We start from the raw sequence: 19685 nt of genomic DNA, 5'->3' as shown, positions 1-19685 counted from the left end.
CCCCCCACTAGCACTTCTACCTCTGCCAATACCCCCCACCCCTCCATAGCCTCCCAATGAACCTGTTTATGTTTGAACATTTTCTCTGGCATTTGAACTCGTCCCATCGATTTCTTTATGGCGAGAGGTTGTGAGGCAGTTCCTTAAAGGGGTTGAAATCGACCATCTAAATATTTGACTAAGAGGTCACTGAGATCGCGTCCAAGCCCGAGCGAGAAATTCAGGCGGAGATGCAGTGTGAAAGAAAAGGGGAAGTAGCCGAGCATCTCCGACAGGAAGAGGCTGGAGGGAAGATGCAGCCGGAGGAGGAGTACTGCAGCAGGATGCAGAGAGGAGAAGAGAAGCGAGAGAGAGGCTGCAATACTGAATATTGATTGCACTTTAGTTACGCTCCACAAGAGGGTGCTGCTGGACAATCCATTCGAGGCCATAGAGGTAGATTTATTTTTTATTTATTTTTTTTTGGGGGGGGGGGACATGGTCTACAACACCTCATACATTTATATATATTAACATTTAAACCATCTCCACTCGTGCTATTTCAAATAAAGTTATGTAGTAATACTGAAGTTGCAGGCTTGAAAGCTAAATTGATTGTCCTTGCTCTTCTCTAGGTACTGCTATTGTGCATATGTGACAGTAATTACATGCTAAGCTGTCAGTGACATCAGGCAAAATTGACTTCACTCTTCCCTTTGCATTGTCAATCCATCATTTCCCCATGAACAAAAATGTGTTTCGGAGATAAATCTGAATGGAGAGGGGTCTTGACCGACACAAGGAAGAAATGTGAAATAATGAATCTAATTGAATGTCTATTAAAATTATAATTTCTGCCTGATTGCGAAAGTGAGTGGCAGTATCCAGAGTATTACCTGCCACAGTGTTCCCCACTTTACCAAAAACAAGACTTTCCCCCACCCCTCCCCCCTCCCTGCTTTTTCTCTCTCTTTTTGTCACTCTGTCATCCCTTGCCTGTAGTTTTCCTCAGCACAGTGTTTCAAACCTCTCATCATGATTAGAGTTTCATTAAATTACAGAATTAGGATATTTAGATGAAAACATTTGCGTTACAGTCCCCTCCCATCATGCCCACCATGACAATAGCCCCAGGGCACACAGAGGGGCTGATGTACCGTCTTCTCTTGATACTTTACGCTTAAATGAATTATTCATACTGATATTCACTGTTAATCAAGTGGGCTTCATTGGTTATTAGCCTAGCGTGCATTTTCTATTTTACTGTACATTTCATGTCACTGCCATATGCTCCTCGTAGGTTTAGAAACTGTGGAAAAAAAGCGGAAACCTTAAGATGACATTTGTCTTGACAATAGCTAGGATCTGCATAATCCACTTGTTATGGGGAGTTGTGTAAATAATGGCAGTTAGTGATCTCTTTACATTGCATTCTCCCCATTAGCAAGCTGTGTTTCTATCCTTCCCTTCTTCACTGCCTCTTTTCTTGCACTACAGTTGTATGCTGACGTGGTGTCTATAGTCGTGGTGTCTGTTGTCATGGTGTTCAGAGCCCATGCCAGATGTCATAGTTAACTTTGAGGGAAAGAGAGACACTCACGCTAGAGGCTATTTTGTTGTCAGTGATTTAGATGAAACACAGAGATGTTAAAATGTTTGACTTGCCCCACAAAGCTTTTCCTCCCTTTTTTTTTTCTTTTTTTTTTTTTGCTTTTGCTTTTGCTTTTTTTGAGAGAGATAGTAAATTTACCTTGAGGGTACACAGCCTTTTGCTCTGTTAAATACAAGAGGCTCACAAAGCACTGTTTGAAATCAGCATGGTAGTTATCAGAAAAGAACTGAAAGTGGCTGTGATAAAAATGCATTTCCTTCTATAATGTCGCCCGGTTTAAAAAAAAAAAAAAGCCAAAACATCAGCTACAGGAATACAAATTGATTTCTTCATGGGAAATTATATTTTCTCTTTGATTTTACCTGACATGTTTTATGCCTGTGGATTCTTTTTCTTCTTTCCATTTAAGTCTAAGCCGTCTGAGCTTTGTGAGTATGACTTCTTCTTAATTGGCACTCTGACATAAACCAATTTTCACTTTTCTAACCTCTCAACACGCCTTTGTGTTGTTTTGCCCTCAGCGTCTTTACTGTGACGTCCATGAAGATGCTGCATAAATGACTTTTTTTTTTAAATAGTTTCTTTTCACAGCAAGTTGTAACATTTATATTTCATCTTGATTTAAATATACTCTTATGTGGTATAGAGGGTATTAGATCAAAACAGTGTTTCTTAATCAGCAAAACATAACAAAACCAAAAAAGAAGTTTGTGAATTGAATTATAATTGCATGCATGGTTTATATGTATATATATTAGACACATGCATGTAAAATTAATTTTGTATCAGCATAATGCAGATTAACTGAATCTGCTCATTTAATTTACTCTAAGTATACTTCAAGTGGTTCACTTGAATAATTATTAGTATGCCGATTCTCTGAGACCTTAACTATGTAATTCTAAGTTCCTTTAACATATTCTAAAGTAACTGGATAATATGATATTGCAGCATTACAAAAACTCTTAACATTAGTATTTCTTTGTTATTCCTATTCATAATTGATATTTTGAAAATGAAAGAAAACCAAAAAAATATTATCAAGATAGTTGTTGGAACCTGAAATTAATTAATTATGTTGATTATTTCTTGAATATGTATATTTTGTAGATACTTTACAGAGTAGTGCTGCTGTGAATGAATTAGACTGTAACACTTTACATTTAGGCAATAATTCATCAACTAACTTTTATTGGTTTAATTTATGGGAAAGCAATTTTCACTACCAGCACTGTGGTAAACATCGTTAATCAAAATACATTATTATAATGAAGCTGTTTTAAAATGTTTATTAAAGGAAATAAAAAGGGGGTTACCCTTGCTTTGTGCATCTTTCCACTGTTGTGATAATTAATAGCTAAACTGAATGTTTTCTCTTCCAGTGCAGATGTGGAGACAGTGTCAGTACAGGAAGGATAGTTGGGATATAAATTAAACAATAGGTAGGCGTAACCTTAAGTAATGCACTGTGTGTAATATTGCAGGAGTAATGCCATAGATGCACCCCACTGCCTTGCACAATGCTGGAGACGACAGCCAATTAAATGCATCGATGTAAATGGCCAAACTATTTAGCTGATGCTCATTGGGCAGTGGGTGGCCTCTGTACTTTGGTATTGTTTTGTTTGATAGTTGAAGGAGGGATTTGCTCTCTCTCTCTTTCTGTGTGTGTGTGTGTGTGTGTGTGTGTGTGTGTGTGTGTGTGTGAGAGAGAGAGAGAGAGCATGTAATACAATACTGCTTCAGGTTAAAATTATGATTGTGACATGTTTTGGTGAACAGAGATGAGTCATCCTTGTATCCTTGGCATCCCGGGTGGCTGCAACGGTTTTTGTGCTTCATATTTTTAACTCGTGCAAGCAAAAGGATTTGAATGTCAAAATATTAAATGCCACACAAATATGTTATGGTACGTCCTTGCCTTTGTTAATGTAACTCAAAGTATTCCAATTTGGCTTGCCAGTAATTTAGGTGACCTCGTGAAACACTTTGTACTTGGGCTTACGTCATAATGTGAAGTGTGACCCCCCCCCACTCCACCCCCATTTTGCTTGGTGTCCTTTGGTGACAGCCTTCTCCCTCCCTCGCTTTCCCCCACAGCAGAGATGAGGAATCACCCACCACTGCCACCTCCTTGAGTGCTATTTGTTAATGAAGGCCAAAGTGTTAGATGATAAATATAGTTGAAGAGAAATGGCACATGTAAGTGATCTCATTTAGGAGCATTACATTTGAATTTATTGGGGTACTTAGAGGGGACAGAAGGGCCATGACTCTGAGGGAGAGGGGAAGGGTGAGGGGGGCAGCAGCTGACTTATAATAGGCACTGTTGTAGGACAGTGTGGTAACCAGAGAAGGGCACGAGCTTTGTGTTTGTGTGGCATGCAGGTAAGTGTATGCACATAATTACTGGGAGCAAATCCTTAGGTTTTTGACTCGTGTGGTGATGTTTGAGGATATGAAATGTTAAGCGGTAACTGTCTAATTCATTGACATAGCACAGGATTGGATGCTGGTCTTGCTTGTGCTTGAATTACAATCCTCTAAATGAAGTGTGTGACTTCAAGAAAACACGAAACAAGGTATTAAAATATAACGCCGTGGTAAACGAATGTGAACGTTATCATTCTCTATGCCTTTTCAAAGTTGTATTTAATGTGCTTAATTTGTTGAAAATGTTTCAATAATCATTACCATCATAAAACAGTGTTTGGGTGTAAAACCTGTAAAGCACGCCGGTTTATTAAACAGGCGTTGATTTGTATGGGGACATGTTTGGGGGAACCATTTTCACTTGGTTCAGGTCTCCTTTTCTGTGTATAATCCCTGCATTGGAAAAAAGAGCTTTGCAGGAGTAAGTTGCCTGCTCGCATGGTTCACGGTTAATTTATGTTTGGTTTTCTTACAACAACTACACCCATATTGTGCTGTCAGCTATTCAGAAGAGTCCTACAGTATCTATAAACATTGGCAGAGTGAGACACACGGAATAAAAGACCTGCAATACCTCCAACTGGTTGACACAATTTGGATTGCAGAAGACGAACAATATTTTCAATCCATTTCTTGGCCCCGATGCATTTAGTAAATACAGTGCCTAGTTGGTAAGAGGGATGTTGACAGAAAATCAAAAGCAATGTAGCAGCAGCGTCCTATAATGGAGACTTAGCTCTACTTTACACTCCTCTTACAAAGATCTACGATTTGAAAACAATCAATCCCTTCATGAGTGCTTGTTATTTTCTCCTATAATAAGAGTAACGGCTTTTCATCATTCCTACACAGCACTGATTGTGTTTACACTTGAAATATAAGCATTCACGGCATGAGTGCGAATAGAAAAGGAGAATATGGCACGGATTTTATTTGTGTGAATCCCATTCTGTCTTTTTTCCCCTTCTTTCACCTCCCTGTTGAATTTGTTTTTGCTGTCGTCACATGTAATTGAAGATTGAAGATATCCTCGTTGCATATCGACGGCTCGCTATGAAGGTGCCACCGTATGCCCCAGAGCGGCAGGGTGCTGGATTCCTCGTCCCTCTCTTTGATTTGAGGCAAAATAGTATGAGATTTACCGGATAGTATTTCTTTAACAGTTTCATAAAATACCCAGTACTTTTGTGGTTTTGTTCCATCTTCCCTGTCTGTAGTTACTCTTTTAATGATTTATGTTGGGGAGTTCCTCTTGCCAGTTCCATCTATAACCTGAAGTTGCGCAAAAAAAAGTATAAAAAATATGCATGAATACAAAAGATAAATGACATTATAATAACAGTTGTAATAATACTAACACAAAAAAATGACCTACCTTTCCGTGAGATAACTCACTCAGTTCATGTAGTATATTTGGGCTGCTTTGGAACTAGTTCAAAGTTTATATTGAATCTACTGTTGATAAATGTTTCCATAAATTCAAATTCAACCATAAATTTAACCATATTTTAGTCGATGTGGCGCATAATATTTAGTATCTTGAGTACATTGCAGCTGATGAAACTTATGAAGAAAACCTGTAGTGGTGAAAGGTGACAAATTGTGAATTCATTTGTATATAAATTCCAGAAATAAATTAAAGCTCCTCTTTTCATCCATGTCTTGGGTCCTGTGCATATTTTAACTTTTTAATATTTTTTTTAACTTCTGTAACGGAGGAATTTGCAGACTTTGTGATGAATGAAGTCTATTTTATCTTATCAAACAAGAAATTTAACTTGTGGTTTAACTTTTTCTTGAAAAAAAGCTGCTGGAATTTATGCCATAGACTTTTTGATTATTTCAATTCAATTTAAGGCTAATTTTACTTTTTTGCAAGTTTCTTAATGCAGCTGTCAAAACGTTTCTTTCCCCCCCACAGTGTGTCCTCTGTTCTCTCATGTCAAGGCAAGGCAAGGCAAGTTTATTTGTATAGCACAATTCAACAACAAGGTGATTCAAAGTGCTTTACAGAGACATTAGAAACAAAAACAAATAAAAAGCATGATTTAAAATTGATTAAAACAAGCAAACAAACTAACTAATTAACAAACAAACAAACAAAACAGTATATAAAATCAAAACAGATAAAATCAGAACAGTAGATAAAATCAGTAGTTAAAATGTAAGTTTTGAAATTTAAGCTTAAAAGTGTGGATTTGGTGCTTTATTCAAATGCAGCTGAGAACAGGTGAGTCTTCAACCTGGATTTAAATAAACTGAGTGTTTCAGCTGATCTGAGGCTTTCTGGGAGTTTGTTCCAGATATAAGGAGCATAAAAGCTGAATGCAGCTTCTCCGTGTCTGGTTCTGACTCTGGGAACTGATAAAAGACCGGATCCAGATGACCTGAGGGATCTGGAAGGTTCATACTGGGTCAGGAGGTCACTGATGTATTTTGGTCCTAAACCATTCAGAGCTTTATAGACCAGCATCAGAACTTTAAAGTCTATCCTCTGACGGACAGGCAGCCAGTGTAAAGACCTCAGAGCTGGACTGATGTGGTCCACTTTTTTGGTCTTAGTGAGGACTCGAGCAGCAGAGTTCTGAATGAGCTGTAGTTGTCTGACTGATTTTTTAGGTAGACCTGTAAAGATGCTGTTACAGTAATCAAGCCTACTAAAGATGAATGCATGGACTAGTTTTTCCAGGTCCTGTTGAGACATCAGATCTTTTATCCTTGAAATATTCTTGAGGTGATAGTAAGCTGACTTTGTTATTGTCTTAATGTGTTTTTCTAAGTTTAGGTCTGCATCCATCACTACACCCAAATTTCTCGCCTGGTTTGTGGTTTTTAGGTGTATAGATTGAAGTTCTCTGGTGATCTGTAATCGTTTTTCTTTGGCGCCAAAGACTATTACCTCAGTTTTGTTTTTGTTTAGCTGGAGAAAATTGTGGCACAACCAGTCATTAATTTCCTCAATGCATTTACCAAGAGCCTGTACAGGGCCTTGGTCTCCTGGTGACATTGTGATATATATATTTGTGTGTCATCTGCATAGCTGTGGTAGTTTATTTTGTTGTTCTTTATAATCTGTGCCAGTGGGAGCATGTAGATGTTAAACAGAAGGGGTCCCAAGATGGAACCTGTCAGTTGGCTCCCTCTCCCTGAGTATGGTTTTGGTGGAGTTTTCTTCCTGTTAAAACCATGTTTTTCCTTCCCGTTGTCGCCAAGTACTTGCTCATACTGAATATTCTGATCATTGGGGTTTGCTGTCTCTCTCTATTTATTGTGGGGTCTTTGCCTTACAACATAAAGTGCATTTAAGTGACTGTTGTTTTGATTTGGTGTAATTTAAATTAAATTAAATTAAATTGAATTGAAGTAAAATGCTAACTTTTTAAACACCATTGCAACATAATCGCAAGACATCAGTGGCATGAAACTGCCTAGTCTTCCATCAGGACTTTAAGTCTCCTAAACAAAGGCTATAGTCTTCTTAAATAATGTACTGTGTATTTAATGCTGGAGAACAAAATGTTGTAATGCCTATGTTAGCAACAGACCGTGTTTCAACCAACTAATGTCATTTACAAAAATGAATGAGTTTGAAACCAGGGAAGCAGTTCAAAATTCTAACTCATTTGAAGTTTTTAGCTTTTTTTCATTTAGGAATTTATAGTTTATTTTGAATTTAGGCTTTTTGTATTCCAGTGCATTAAAGTGAATTGCAGCAAATTGCAGATTAATGCACTTATGTTTTAATTAGGACTTAAAGACATTATTGGAGAAAGGACAGGAAATTATTAAAATAGCTACAAAAGAACATCTGTATACACCTGCCTCAGTCAAATACGAATGAATGCAGATTTGCACTTTTAATATTTGGATTTTTATCCAGCTGGTCAACCACATCTATAAACCCTGTTTCCCTCTTTTCATAGTTTTTTTTTACCTCATACCTTAAAGTTGTTCAAACAGTTAGTAACCTGAATAAAAATTGGGTTGGCTGTGTAAAAAATGGAATTAGATTTTCAGCAAAAGATTTATTTTTGAGGTAACTGACCCAATTGGACACCTTCTGTGTCTGTGTCTGGGTTTTGTCTCACTGCACTACTCCTGCCAGTGGCTCTATCGCCAGGACAAAAATCCTGGCAGAGAGTGGATGACCTTATCAATATAATATTTGTGACAATTTTGTTTTCTTGTGATTTGAGATATAGGATTTTTGGCCTATTAATGAAAGACTCAAGAGGATGAACAGAAGGTAATTCAAGTGACTTTTAATATGGCATAGTCCCAGATGGGCTGGTCTGACTATTTCTAAAGCTTCTGATTTACGGTGGTTTTCCTGCACAACCATTTCTAAGCTTTACAGAGAGTGGTCTGAAAAAGAGAAAATATCCAGTGAGAAAATATCAACCGTGTCAGTGCCAGAGGTTAGAGGAGAATGTCCAAGCTGATAGGAAGGCAAGAGTAACTCAAATTACATCTCTGAACGCATAACACGTCGAGCCTTGAAGCAAATGGGCTACAGCAGCAGAAGACTTCACCAGGTCCCACCTCTGTCAGCTGAGAGCAGAAAACTGAGGCTACAGTTTGCACAGGCTCACCAAAAATGGACAATAGAAGATTGGAAAATGTTGCCTGGTCTGATGAGTCTCGATTTTTGCTGTAGAATTTGGGTGGTAGGGTAAGAATTTGCACTGTACTTAAATGGCCTCCACAGTCTCCAGATCTCAATCCAATACAGCATCTTTAGGATGTGGTGGAGTAGCAGCATGCTGTTATGTCAATGTGGACCAAAATCTCTGAGGAAGGTGTTCAGCAACTTGTTGAATATGTGCCATTAAGAATTACTTGCAGGTTGTGCCTAATAAATTGTCTGGTCGATGAGTATTAATCAGTCGGAAATTAACCTATTCAATCTATTAGTTAAGGTTTTGAAAATAATGTCAAAGTCCAAGTTAGGGTGATAACTGGCACATAAGTAGATGTTTTCGACTTGTTGCAGATTAATTGAACAGAGGGAATGCTTCTTGTAGAGGCGGAATACTGTTTTTAAGTACACACTGTTTGTCTCTTTCTACAAGACCCTGCCTACTGCACCGTCTCTATTAGGCCCTGTTATGCCTCTTCACACAAATGACCGTTTAACCGTCTTTTCCGGACCCTAACACATCCTGTGTTATTACCGCCATTGTCTTTCTTTCTGCTGCATACATGTGTGAGGCTGGGCCTTTTGATATGCGAAGAGCTTTGCCTAGGCTTTCCTACAGGCACACTGGTCTGTGTTTACTCCTCAGTCAGAATGCCTCCTTTCCACAAGTTTGACATGCCTTTTTGTTGCTATGGTAAGCCCTTCCTTAAAATGTATATTTTTGCTTTCTGGCCTGGATGTTTTTTTTATCTCAGTGGTTTAGAGCCTGTTGCCCCCAGGGCCAGATTTAAATGTGTGTGGGTCTTCAAGGATTTTTCTGCAGAAAAGCCGTTTGGATTGCAGCCTTACCACCATACAAGTGCGACCGAATTGTGTCATTTCAGGTTTTTGAGCCATCGTAGGAACCAAAGGAAAGTCCAAAAGAGAAGCAAAAAACACAAGACAAAAGCAGATGAAAATGGACCAGATTGGATTATGTCAGACTTGGCATGCGCCTTGTTATGAGGGAAGTCTTCGTTCTGTCTTATCACACACTGCCTTACAGCTAAATGAATTTTTTTTTTCTTAAAAGGCAAAGCACTGCTCGGCTCATTGGAAAACAACAGGCAGATCGTAACTGTAAATACTGGTTTAAAGTGGTGTGGGCTCCACATTATTTTCAGTCACAAAACAGGAAGTGAGAGGAGGCAAAAAAAATATGCATATATTGGGTGATTGCACTAACTTTAGGGAAGAAGTGGTTCATGTCTAGAAAGCTTTTAAGCTTTAGGCTTTTGTAGAGATGGGGAAATCTTTTCATGTGATTAGAAATGTACCCGAAAGCGTTTGGATTGCAACCTGAAAATCAACTTTTCGGGTTCTTCAGTGGAAACATCCTCTACAGTATCTTGGGGTGTGTTCAGCTCTCAGGGTAGGTACATTTTTTTTTTAAATGGTAAAAATCAGAATTGATTGCTTTTCTTGTGGGTTGGACATTCAAGGAAACCCACCGCTTTACTCATCAGGTGTGAAACTAAAGAATCTTAATCGTAGAAATGTACAAAAGAAATAGAAGTGGGTTGTCTGTTTAGGCGATGGGACATTTTGTATCATATTTCTTAACAATTTTATATCCTTCCGCTGCTTGTGTGTCATTTCTGCTTCACTTGTAATTAGTACACCTCAACCCTCATATCTTCAAGAGCCAGGGGATGCTTGTTTGTAACATTCAACAGGTAATCAAGACTGATTAGGCACTGCACATCGCCTAATTTCATTAGATCTCAGAAGCACACTATATCTTGCATAACTGCAAACACGTGGTCTCGTGGAAAAAAACCCACAAGTAGCAACAGAGGCTTATAATTATGATCATTAAGCTCTAGATACAGAATTTAAATGTTATTCACTAAAATGGAACGTTAATAATGCAGATTTACTCAGCCACATGTTTCTAATTGTGTTTAAAACTCATTTTGTTTCTCTTACGTATGATCAATTTTTAGGTCATACACTAATTAATTAAATATACCACTGTTTTATGCTAAAACAAAATAAACATGTAGCTTGTGTGCATTGTGCGGCATTCTCTTGAGTGAATGTGTTCTGTTCACTGTGTCACATGTGGACTCCTTCTGTATTACTGTGAAGCCCTTTAAGTGTGCTGTGACATGTCCTGAAGTCCTTGTTTAGCACCTCTCTTTGTGTGTTCGGGGTGTGAACTGATACCTAGTGTCAGCTAGCGTCAGGGACAGAATGGCAAGAGAGAGATAGTTGAGGTTCTACATAAACGGATAGGCCTTGAGGATAAGCCTTGTGGAAGCAGGAGGCACAAAGTGAGAAAGAAATGGAAATGGAGGAGAAAAAAAGTGGAGAAAGAAATGGAGGCGACTGACAGAGAGAAATGGGGCTTTAATAGAGGGATGTCAGTTTTCTCCAATTTAATGCAGGACGAAGCTGTTTTCTTGGAATTAGATGGTTGAATCAATGAAGCTTTCCAGTCATTATTTAGTGCACAGTGACATCAACTGTTGTTGCATTCATCACCCGGCAGAATAAAAGCAAAAATTGTTTTTTTGCAAGGCTTAACCTTATCACCACTTGTCAGTTAATTATGCATCGAAAGCAAGGGGCATGGGTTCAACAGTGAAACACTTTGATTGAGCCCTTTGAACTCAACCGGGAAAGAAATCAGTTCTCTTAATCCTTGCTCCTATGTAATCATGGTAGCCGGAGGATACGGACCTCTGTGTCCATCATCTCCAGGCCAGCCAGCGGCTGCAATATTGCTAATGCAATCACCTCTGTGATCTGAACTTTGGAACTTTGAAAGAAAATAAATAGATAAACATGTCAAACATGAGGTAAAGAAGAAAAACGAAGGTGTAAATGAGTCATTTGCAAAAGGTTCTTACAGTGCAGACCTATAGAACTTTTCCAGCTGGTCTCAATAGCCTCGGGTGATATGAGCGACGTGATATATGATCTTTACTTGTATGATCTTTTTGATCACAGGAGTAATGCTCCTCCTATCAGCACAGGTCACGCTCTTCAAGTTGTTCACACTTTTCATCAGAGACTAGCACTGAAAGATCTGGCTGTAAAGTCAGATGATACATGCACACATGTCAGTATCTGGCGTAAGTATATTTCAGGAAGTGTGGGTAGATGGTGGGAATCTCAAAGCTTTAAAGGCATCTAAGTCAGTGTTTGGAACATAGCTAGATATGCAGAGATCCATTTTTTATTTTTTTAATTCCCAAACTCATAAACACTCCAGATCAAGGGCCAAACGCACCTGTGTTTCTGTCCTAGATAAATCTATTGCCGCAATTTATCAACTTTGATTGGTTAGCACTTGGACTATCAAAGTGGAAGCTTTCATAATTTAGAAGCAGCTCTAAATGTAGTTGGCCAGGCTATATCCAAATGTTTAAAAGTCAAGTGAAGGAAGGAGACGGTTAGACCTGAAGTTATGTCCTCCAAGGGAACTTTACAAAGATCCTCTCGCAGATTTATAGCCACTTACCAAGGAGCCAGAGTCAATATTCATAAACATGGCTTCAAACAAAGCCCCCCATCCACTATCCCTGCTTGTAAATAAATACAGATACGTCTTTTTTACAGACAGAGGCAATCTAAAATATTACCCCCAGCATAATTTTACCACACACATTAATATTTTACAGCACATTGTATTTTACCGCATTGAATCTTAAACTTTCATGACTGGCCCCAAGGATTTTATTCTATAGGAGCCTGCATCATTATTAGCCAAGATCTATTGCTGGTACAGCAAATACCTTGCCTTTGTGTTCGTCGCTATTTTATAGATCATATTTCCGTAATATGACTTTTGACTTGAGTGACTTTGTTATTGACTTCTAAATGATCACATTGTATTTGCTCAAGACTAAAAATTCTTTGCTCTAACTTGGTCTCGCTTATGAAGTTAAAAAAATGTCTGTAACTAAACCTGAAGTGCACAACAGCACACGCCCTGACGCTCCTTTGCCATTTGTTTTTACTTTTTTATTATCGTTTAGTAAAATTGCCATCCATGTACCGATTTCTAATTAGCTTATGTAATGGTGAGACCCTATTAAGTCAAGTTTGAAGTGTTTAGTTTTTCCACTAAACATGTAAAAACCCAACCTGCACAGTATCTGCCTCATTACGATGGGAATAAACGCTAACATCTGCATGTGTGCGTTTGCCTCTGTGCTGGTGTTTATGTCTGTGTGGTGATTTAAGTGGTTTTAGTGTCAGAACAAGTCTAATGAGCTGGTGCAATAATTATCAGCCATTTTGCTCTCACTTAAGCTAATTGAGGCTTTATATTAGAGATAATACTGCTGCCTATGTGCACCGCTTTACAGTTACCGAAATGTTTGGCCAGAAATAGTGCTACCAGTAATTTAGGTTTAATTTGTGCATGTCAATGTTTTAATATCTCCCTATTAAACATATTTATGAGCTTTGACAGTCGTCCCCAGATGGAGGTCATTGATCAACTCCTTTTTCTGTGTATTCTTCATATGATGATAAATAACTATTGTATACAATAGTGTCAAAGTCAAAGAGGACAAAAAGTTGTCTCTTTTCACTCAGTTGGCTTTAGAAGTGCATGTTAATGTTTGATCTTGGATTTTCTTCTTCAAATATATATATATATGTGTGTGTGTGTGTATGTATGTATATATGTGTGTGTGTGTGTGTGTGTGTGTGTGTGTGTGTGTGTGTGTACATATATATGTATATATAATTTTTTTATGTTGTTTTCACTAATTTCTGTAAAACAAAGAAATTAATTTACTGTATAAAATACAGAGGGTCACCATATACTGTAGAAGTGATATTAAATAAGTGGCTTTCCTTTCAAATTCTCTCTGCACTTTATCCCAAGTTGTCTATCGTGTTTCTTCCACTTTTCCTCCTTTTACACTTTTCCTTCATGTATTCGAGGCGCTTTGTGAAATTCCTGTCTAATCCAGGTGTGTATGAGCTGATCCCCAGGCCCCTTTGCTCCTTTCAGGAATCTCGCAGGCTATCGGGCTCTCCTGGGCCTCTGTTTCACACACCAAATTGATGCCTCCGACTGGAGATGACACTTTCAGCAGGATTTGCCATTCTAAACCACCTCAAGCCCATGTGATCTCACCCATTCACTCTCAGAGGGATTGCCTTGAAATGCACCTTAGCTTCAAAAAACCAGTGAGCACAGAATGCTTGAATGAAAAGCTGATACATATTCTATCGTGCAGAAAAAGAGAAAAGATATTCAAAAATGCTAGAGAAGTAGAATCATATTTTTTAGTCCCTCTGAACAAAGACCAACAATCCCACGAATAAGTAGTTATTACCTAGTGGAATGCACTGAAAGAGTGAAACTAAAAGAAATCAATAACCACATGAATTTTCATGTGTACGTGCTTGTCCGCCATTTGCTTCATCTGCTAAATATCTGTCTCAGCTGGTCTGTCTATCAATACAGACACAGATGGTATGATTAATACGTGCCATTCAGAGCTTACCATCTTTTTCTAACACTCCATTTAAAGGAGGAGCACAGTGACCATGTTGCTTTGCTTGAGGACTAGTTATGATATAATTTGACACTGAAGGAGACGGAAAAGGGAAAAGGTGTGACCAAGAATTCCTCCCTTGACTTATTTTCATCCCCAAGTCTTTTTGGGGCTACACGTTTCTCCAAGGGGGCTTTACACGCTGGCATAATGGATAAGGGCAAGGGTGTGAAAGGAGCACCTTAAGGCTCCTCATTCAACTCTCCCAATCTCTCCTGCACACACTCTTGAGCTGTGAAGGCCGTCTTTCTTTACCCTGCTAGCATGGGAGCCCTGTAATAGGCTCTAATTGATAGGGAGGTGTTGGGGTCTTTCTGTATGGGTTGAAGGGATGAGGGAAAGAGAGAGAAAAGGGGGGAGAGACAGAGGATTACATGTGGGCATGTGGGTGGAGCGGGGGAAAAGAGGCAAGAGGCTGTGGAGCGGTCTAGGCCCCGTCCGTAATGAGTCATTAATTTCCTAGCAGTTTTGTGGCGGTTGGCTCATTACTGGTCTGCAAAGGAGCAGGAACAAAGCTCCGGGTAGGTAGGAGGTGAGCTTAAATAGTTGGGGCTCAACACTTTCCAACAAAAGGAGGAAGAGAACGTTGAATGGCACTTGGAACAGATGCAGTAAAAAGTGGCAGATGCAAATTGCGGGAGAGCAAGTCTCCCTTCAAGCACTTTTCTCTTTTTTATTTTGTCAGACTGCAGCCTGAGAGTCTAATTAGTTAGTGAGGTGTTTCACTTCTGATAGGGCTGTGTCTCGTTATTGTCACAAAGAGGATCCATAGAAATGGGAGGCAACACATATGTTGCACAGTCCCCAGTGGAACCTGCTTGCTGCTATGCTTTCATTAATTTTTTTTTTTACCCTATAGAAATCGAAAGATGTACGATATTTCCATGCTTTGAAATTGTGTTCTACGGAGTTTAAAATGTGATAAAAGAGATGATGCCTGCAGGTAATTAATTATATTCCTAATTACGTGTTTATGCTTTTCACCCTACAGCCAAAATGATTATGGACAAATTGGCAGCGGTTCTAATGAAAATGCAGTTGTTCCCCGCTTTGTGGAGCGTGTGGACCATGTGTCGAAGGTCACCTGTGGGGCAAACCATAATCTTGCACTGACAGGTACTGTAATGCACTGTGTATGTCTGCTTGGGTTACATGACATTTAATCACAGTAATGTTTTAAATGAATAAATAAGGATTGAAAATATTTAAGTTTTGAAAAAATGGACTGAATTTTTCATGTGTGAACTTGGACCCTAGTTTGTCCATCAAAATGCATAGAAGGGTCCTATTGGCGACTACTTAGAATTTAGATTTGTGTGATATTTTTCAATTTTATTTGTCTTTTTCCCTCCCTTTGGGCAAGGGGAAGTAAAATGCTCAAGCAGAAAACACCTTTAAGAAGGGGTGGCTAACATTGTTGTCATCAGCTGTCATTGCAGTTCAGAGTTGGCTTCTTTTAGTCAAAGTACTTGAGCCCTCCATCAGCACATCACCTGAGAGCGTTACACAGAAGGAGGGGGCTGGGGTGGTGGTGGGAGCAAGGGAGAGAGGGAGAGAGTTAGTGAGAATATGGCCCTGGCTCCTGATCCATAGCAGTCATTGCCTGTTACATACATTTCAGAATTCATTCAGGCTATGAAGATAATCGGGGTAGTCGACAGTTTCCCCTGCAGCCCAATGGATTTATGATAGCACTGTCAAGAAAATGAGGCAAAATGACACAGTAGCTGACTTTAGCTGCAAATAATGTGATAGGCCGTACAGTGGTGCAGCAGCAGCTGCTGTCATTGCAGGTAATAGCCTATAAAGAAGCCTGATAGCAATACCTGTCATTTCTTAATGGCTGACTTCACTGAAGAGCTTTTGTGGCCTTTAACATGAAGATAATAGAAGATACAACAAATTTTACAGCTTTTGCGTTGCATCCATAATTTATCTCTAGAGACCCCCACGCAGCAGCCGCACAACAAGGACAACATGCTCCGAGATGCGTGCTGCAGAGAGATGCAAAATGAGCTGCAGGGGGTTGGAGGCCCCTCCGGTGGGGTGCTTTGCTTTTAATGGAGGAACCGTACAGGGTTCAGTACATGTTCTATCACTTGGTATCACATATCTGTTGTATAAGATAAAAGGACCTGAGTATTCAAAAGTTTGGACTTTTGGGGGGGAACTTACAAATCATCGCTGAAACTGTATTCATCTCATTAATAATATACCACAAATATTTATTGGCTTAAATTGGAAGTGTAATTGTTTACTACTTAAACTCAATTTATTAACTGATGATGCAGGTGATGGGAAATTGTTTCAGTGGGGATGTGGACGGTCATGTGGAAGCACAAAGGGAAACATCCTGTCCCCAGAGGAAGTGACGCTACCAGATTCGCCAGTGAAAGACATTGCTGGCGGATGTTGGCACAGCCTTCTTCTAACAGGTTTGTCTCTGCTTATGTTTGAAGGCTATTACAAACATACCATCACCTGCCAGCTGTTGATGCATATTTCAGTTCAAAGCACATGTGGACATATAAGTTAACAGTGTGGATGACCTCTATGACATTATAAGGGATACGCTGAAATTCTACATGCAGTTCTGATACAAATTTAAATAACGATCTGACCTCAAGCAATGCTTATACGAGTCTTTTGTTGCACATCTTCATTATTTATTTCCCATTTTGTGCCACTGAGACCTAGAACTCTTCATTATAAATACGCAACTGCCTTTCAGCCTTTCATCACAACTTCATAAGTTCAAATGTGTACAACTTTTTGATACTCGATCCCATGTGTAATACTGCTAACGTAGTGGGAAACAACAGACAAACAGCCTCTGGTGAGCATGAACTCCTTTTCAGATAAGCTGATAGCGATCATCATGGAGAATACTGGCCAATACCGATGTTTGGCTAATAAATCAGTGCCTTAGTGTCTTAGCCCGCACACAGACATTTGAGTGTGTGCTTTTAGCCGTGGTGTCCATTTATCCACATCGTTCATTAAGAGCTCTCCCAGGGCTTGAGCGGCTACGTAAACACAGAGGTTGAGGCCACAGCTGCTCTTTCACCTCACCGCGGAGAACTTCAAAGTCACTTCTCCCCACACGGCAGATGAATGCGCCGTGTCTGCCAGGCTGATATATTGGCCCCAGTTGCTGTCTTCTTACTGTAGTATGACTGCAACTGAGGCCCCATCATGGAGCCTGAGTTGGGCCATTTGTTAGTTTTAGCTGTATCTCCAAGACCTGGCTTCAATTCTGAAGGGAGAACATTAATCCTTTTAATACAACACTTTGTAGTGCCGTTTTCCTGTGTTGGTAATGCCGTCTATTATTAACCCCATTAAAAGTGTAATACAATTTAAGTAGAGTGCTAAAAGTGGATCATTTGTTGCTCCGTTCTGTTTGAATTAATTCTCAATTTATGATCTAAATGATTAAACTATAGGAGTCACGGCACCAAATGAGATTCTTAAACCGCCAGGCATACATTTACACATATTAATACAAACATTTATGAGCTCACATTCACACTGATTGACCAAGTAAAAAAGACACACACTCACATGGCTGTGTGTTGCAGTCCCTCTTCCAAATCCTGTAATGTCCCCAGCTTGATCCCTAGTTCCATTCTGTCAGGAGGAAAAAGAAATATCCATCTCCAATCAGGCCTTAATGAATAGCCTGATGAGTGTCGGGCAGAACTGAATTACCAGATAGATTTGAAGAGCATGAGTGTGTACAATGTGTGTGTGTGTGCGCGAGTGTGTGTTCGTGTATCTGTGTTCAGTGGTTGGGAGGGGGTAGTTAGAGGGCCAGTAGAACAGGACACATGTAGGAATTAATTCTCTCCAAGTTAAAAAAAGAAAGAAAGAAAAAGAAATTGGCTAACTCTGTCATTTGAGCCTGATGGAATCGCCTTATCTATTGGTATGAGTTTTCATTTATTAGGGTCAAACAGCAGAGGGATACACAACGAATAGGAAAGAAGGCTTTGGGTGAGAGAAAAGTCGAAGTAATGAGGGGTCAGATTTGAAAATTGGAAAGAAAGTGAGAGAAAGAAGAGGAGTAAGTCAAAAAGTAGAGAGATGGGGAAGATGGAACAAAAGGAGTGCAAGGGAGTCAGTGGTATGAGAAACAGCTTGCCAGGGCCGGAGCATATTGAGGGCAGCAGGTGGAAGAGTGGCACAGTTAATTAAAATGCCTGTCTTAATGTCTCAGCCCGTCACTCCAGGGAGAGAGAGAGCGAGAGAGAGAGAGAGAGAGTTGCCAGGCTTGAGCTGGGCTGTACCCAACCAGCCATCTAGACAGCAAACCAACCATCCAGCCAGCCCACCAGGCCACATGTCAGACAAGCCCTGACACTATGCCCTTCACCCCCTCTTCATCTTGTGCCATACACACTCACAAATGTCCACAAGCATACAACTTGTCCAAACCCCACCAACTATTTCCTCCTCCTTTTCTTTTTAAACCCATACGCTGAAACCTATCGAAGCCCCCCTAATCTGACAAAGAAGAGAACAAAGCCCCTTCTTTAAAAAAAGAACAAACGCACTTCTGATGTTACTGTTTTACTCAGCAGCATCTGTAACCTGCCTCTAGACTAGCAGCCGTGCAGCCTTGCAGCATAATCTGTCTGCTTTTAATAATTCATAGAAAGCACAGGCTGTGCACTATGTACTGAATGCTGAGGGTAATGGGGATGTTGTGATATTTCTATCATGGCCTGTCTGAATCAGCGAGCGAATCAAAACCAGCAAAGATCTGATAAGCGGTCTGTTCTGTCTTGTAACAGCATTGGCTGTCATCACTGCTTCATAAGTGGACTATAGCGAATCCTTTCTGCTGTGTCAGCTATAATGCTTCTAATTGTGATGTATAATGGATGTTCAACCAAGTTTCATGTGACAGCAAATCGCAGATTTATGCTTTTACACAAAAGGCAAAGATAAACCTGATATGTTGGCATCACTGGTGTATCAAGATCACAAAAAAAAATGCACAGGATGATACAGACCAAAGTGAGTTAATGCTTGTGTCACTTCATCTGTGACTGTGTTGAAGAGCCATGCACTATTGTCTTCACTGCAGATATACCTACAACCTGATCATTTTCCTTTCCTATTAATCATATTCACCATATATACATATATCAAGGATATTAGATGATATATTTCAATATCTGGATTTCTTTGTATCTGTGCCACTCTTTATTGGTCAAACTCTTAAATATAATTCTGGACAATCCTTACTTCGTATTGTACTAAAGCTGTGCTCAGCTGAAAAAGGGAAAACAAAGTGTGAGCATCTTTCCGAGTGTGAGGTGCGTCTAGATTTGTACGTTGTGTCGTTTGACTAATGTTTTATCAGGTTTTGCTGTATCACTGTGGATTGCTTTGTCAATAACCAGGCCGTTGCCTCAGTGAGCAAAAATCTGAGATTGTCAGGCTGAGTGAC

The 19685-nt window shown here is 39.5% G+C and overlaps 1 protein-coding gene across 3 annotated transcripts in view; it reads left to right on the top strand.

The window, feature by feature from the left end:
• LOC102292338 (ultraviolet-B receptor UVR8) overlaps positions 1 to 19685 on the top strand; it is a 300520-nt gene that overhangs the window by 102122 nt on the left and 178713 nt on the right. For all 3 annotated transcript variants that reach the window (XM_005922836.3, XM_005922835.2, XM_005922834.2), the window contains exons 6-7: positions 15219 to 15343; positions 16519 to 16662. In XM_005922836.3, coding sequence (XP_005922898.1) covers positions 15219 to 15343; positions 16519 to 16662 — 269 coding nt within the window. The remainder of the gene's footprint in view (positions 1 to 15218; positions 15344 to 16518; positions 16663 to 19685) is intronic.

The sequence above is a fragment of the Haplochromis burtoni genome, unplaced genomic scaffold, assembly GCF_018398535.1.
Source record: "Haplochromis burtoni strain Fernald_Lab_line unplaced genomic scaffold, NCSU_Asbu1 Contig_63, whole genome shotgun sequence".
In the NCBI taxonomy this organism is placed as follows: domain Eukaryota; kingdom Metazoa; phylum Chordata; class Actinopteri; order Cichliformes; family Cichlidae; genus Haplochromis; species Haplochromis burtoni.
Note: the sequence above shows the minus strand (reverse complement) of the source record. Positions and strands in the feature narration are given on the sequence as shown.